The following is a 2,744-nucleotide window of genomic DNA, read 5'->3' as shown; positions in this document are numbered from 1 at the left end:
CTGTGAAACCTGCCCTAGGTGAGCCTGCTTTGGCAGGGAGGCTGGACTAGATGATCTCCAGAGGTCCCTTCCAACCCCTACCATTCTGTGATTCTGTCAATCATTTGGTAAGTTAAATGGATTTGGCTTACCTGAATACCCTTCAGTCCACACAGGAAGTAGTTATGCCACTGAGGTTTGGTTTTGTTAATCTGAATGTTATTAATGCTAGTACTGAAATCCCTGCAAAAACAGAAAAACCTTGAAGCTTTATCATGTCAGTAAGCTTAGTTTCAAAAAAATATGGCTTATTACTGCCACCTGCTGATGAACAAAAAGATTTTGATGTTAATTTTTTCCAGTACAATTTTTTTTTTTAACAGATCTTCTTTATCAAACAATTCTTTAAGGATATTTTAGATGGAAGCATAAGAATTTTTTTCTTAAGCTGTAGAACTTATCAAATAAATTCAGAAATTAATTAAGGCAGCACACCCTTCATCACATGTGTGTATGTTCTCTTGATCTCATAGATGTGACAATCTGTCAAACCTAGAATAGAGATAAATAGACTTCAGGCTCTCCGGTAGTACTTGCTCAGGAATTCACCCTATTTACTCTTACTTAATTCACCTTATTATTTGCTCTGAATACCACTTCACTAACACAGGTCTAATGCTGAAAAATTATAGTATGTATGTTGCAACACATAATGAAAATAGTTTATCTATTTAGTCCCAGATGATTCTGATAAAGCTTTTCCTATTCCACCTTCATTTCAAAATAATAAAAATGCTCAGCCTGAATGTTCTTAAAGAAACTAATGCTACAGATAGGTGCTGCCAAAATAGGCATGGAGTGATGTACAGCGGTGAAATGCTGAGGTCTGAACCCCGAGCCCTGAATTAAGGTTGACACATGGGTGATTCCCACAGCCCTTCATAAAGAGGTGGTGAGTTTGCCTTATAGCTTCCCCCCAGGGTGCGGCCGGCCCTGCAGGGAGAGCCAGAAGGGAAATGAGCCCCAGGGGTCCCGCATTGAGTTGACAAAGGTCAGGTGTGTGCTTGGGGATAAAAGCTGGGACCACTTGCCGGAAGGGAGGAGCATCTGCCTGTGGAGTGGATGCATTTCACAGAGTGTCCTGGTTCAGGAACGACCTCCTGACTCTCCTGGAGCTGAGCCCCGGTCTGTTCAGACCTTTGCGAATGTAGGCTAGATGGGTGAGAGCTGCCATGTGGGCACCTTTATCTTATTTGTTCAACCTTCTGATCTGGCTGGTTCCCTTTCCATCCATGGGAAACCTTGGCTCTCTATTTGTACCACCTATTGTCAGTTTGATTATGTCTTTCTTGGGATCATTGGGGGTAATGTCGGTTGTATGCGAACTGACTGACTTGTTTATACCCACAGCAATCATTCATGGCATGACCTTTTTGTACTCAATATATTCCACTTAATTGGTTCATCTTTCTGCTGGTTGTGTCGTTCCTGTTAGGCCTAGTCATTGGCAGAACAAGCCAATGGAGGAGCATGCATCCATCACCAGGAAGTGCAGATTGTTTACAAGTCTGCCACACAATATGAACAAAGGCAGCTGAATTCCCTGGAAATATTTTGGTTTAATGGGAATAAAAACACTTCCAAGAAATCATACAGCAGGAGACAGTCTGCAGCTCCTAAGAGGATGGGATTTTTCATTCCTAGGCTAGTCCCAGTATGTACCTGTAAACAACGCAGGTAGTCACATGCCCTATTTCTTTTGACCCAAAATAATATCACTAGCTGAAACCTGTAATGAATACCAGTGTGAAGGTGTTTTTATCGGCATTCTGTTACCTATGGAAAAACAGTTATACTAACATAAAGCATCTTTACAATGATATCATTGTCTTCAAATGAGGGTTTGAAAACTTCACTTTATTCTGATGCAATTAAAGGCTGCAATTTTTGTGTTACACAACCCCCAAACCTGACAATCAGTGTAAAAATGGACCCACAGTCCTGCCTCCTCTTCATATGGACTTATGCTAGCTTTGCTGTAGGGAGCTACTCTGCCTGTTACTACCAGTCTGCAACCTATTCCTGGCTCAATGTTACAGGACAGATCCTATACTTCGAGTATCAGTTTAGAATTACCAGTTAGTCAGTTATACGTTCAATTTCAACATTCAATACAGTACAGAAATATCAGAGATTAGTGTATAGTTTAACATGTAAATTTCTGTCTTTCAATCTGAACTGTTCAAAATAGTGCCACTTACAGGACTTTATCAACAATGCAGCATCAAAGAATGTGTTAGTGTCAAAGTTAGTGTCAGAAATTGCTGGGATTTGTAGAGTAACAGAGGTGATCTGAAAGGGAGTACTGAGATTGCAATACACAAGGAAAGTTTCAGAATAGCTATGAATTCTTCCAGTTTGAGATTCATGTGTATTTAGAACAATCCCCCACAAGAGGGAGAGAGGGGAGAAAAAAAAAGGGGGGGGGGGGGAAAAAAAAAAAAAAAAAAAAAAAACCAAAACCCAAACAAACAAAAAAACCCCACTAAATATAATTTTGCTTATGGGTTTTGGATATAATAAAAAGAGCCAGAAGTACTCGTAAAATAGAAAATACTTGTCAAAAGTCATGCAGATTTAAAAAAAAAATCCTGTTTGCTTATGCTTGTTTTCCACAATAATCCTAAATTTTCGTTGTAAAAAAGCAAGGTTGGTGAAAATCAACGTGCAACAGTGACTAACTGAATGCAATTTTGAAGTCCTCT

At 39.7% G+C, this 2,744-nt stretch overlaps 1 protein-coding gene across 1 annotated transcript in view; it reads right to left on the bottom strand.

Annotated features, from left to right (window-relative positions):
- The window catches only part of GALK2 (galactokinase 2), a 48,706-nt gene that overhangs the window by 40,200 nt on the left and 5,762 nt on the right, over nt 1–2,744 (bottom strand). Inside the window, exon 4 of the mRNA XM_008945078.1 lies at nt 132–222. Coding sequence (XP_008943326.1) covers nt 132–222 — 91 coding nt within the window. The remainder of the gene's footprint in view (nt 1–131; nt 223–2,744) is intronic.

The sequence above is a fragment of the Merops nubicus genome, unplaced genomic scaffold, assembly GCF_000691845.1.
Source record: "Merops nubicus isolate BGI_N331 unplaced genomic scaffold, ASM69184v1 scaffold5220, whole genome shotgun sequence".
NCBI classification, from domain to species: Eukaryota; Metazoa; Chordata; class Aves; order Coraciiformes; family Meropidae; genus Merops; species Merops nubicus.
This window is presented reverse-complemented; position numbering and strand designations above follow the sequence as displayed.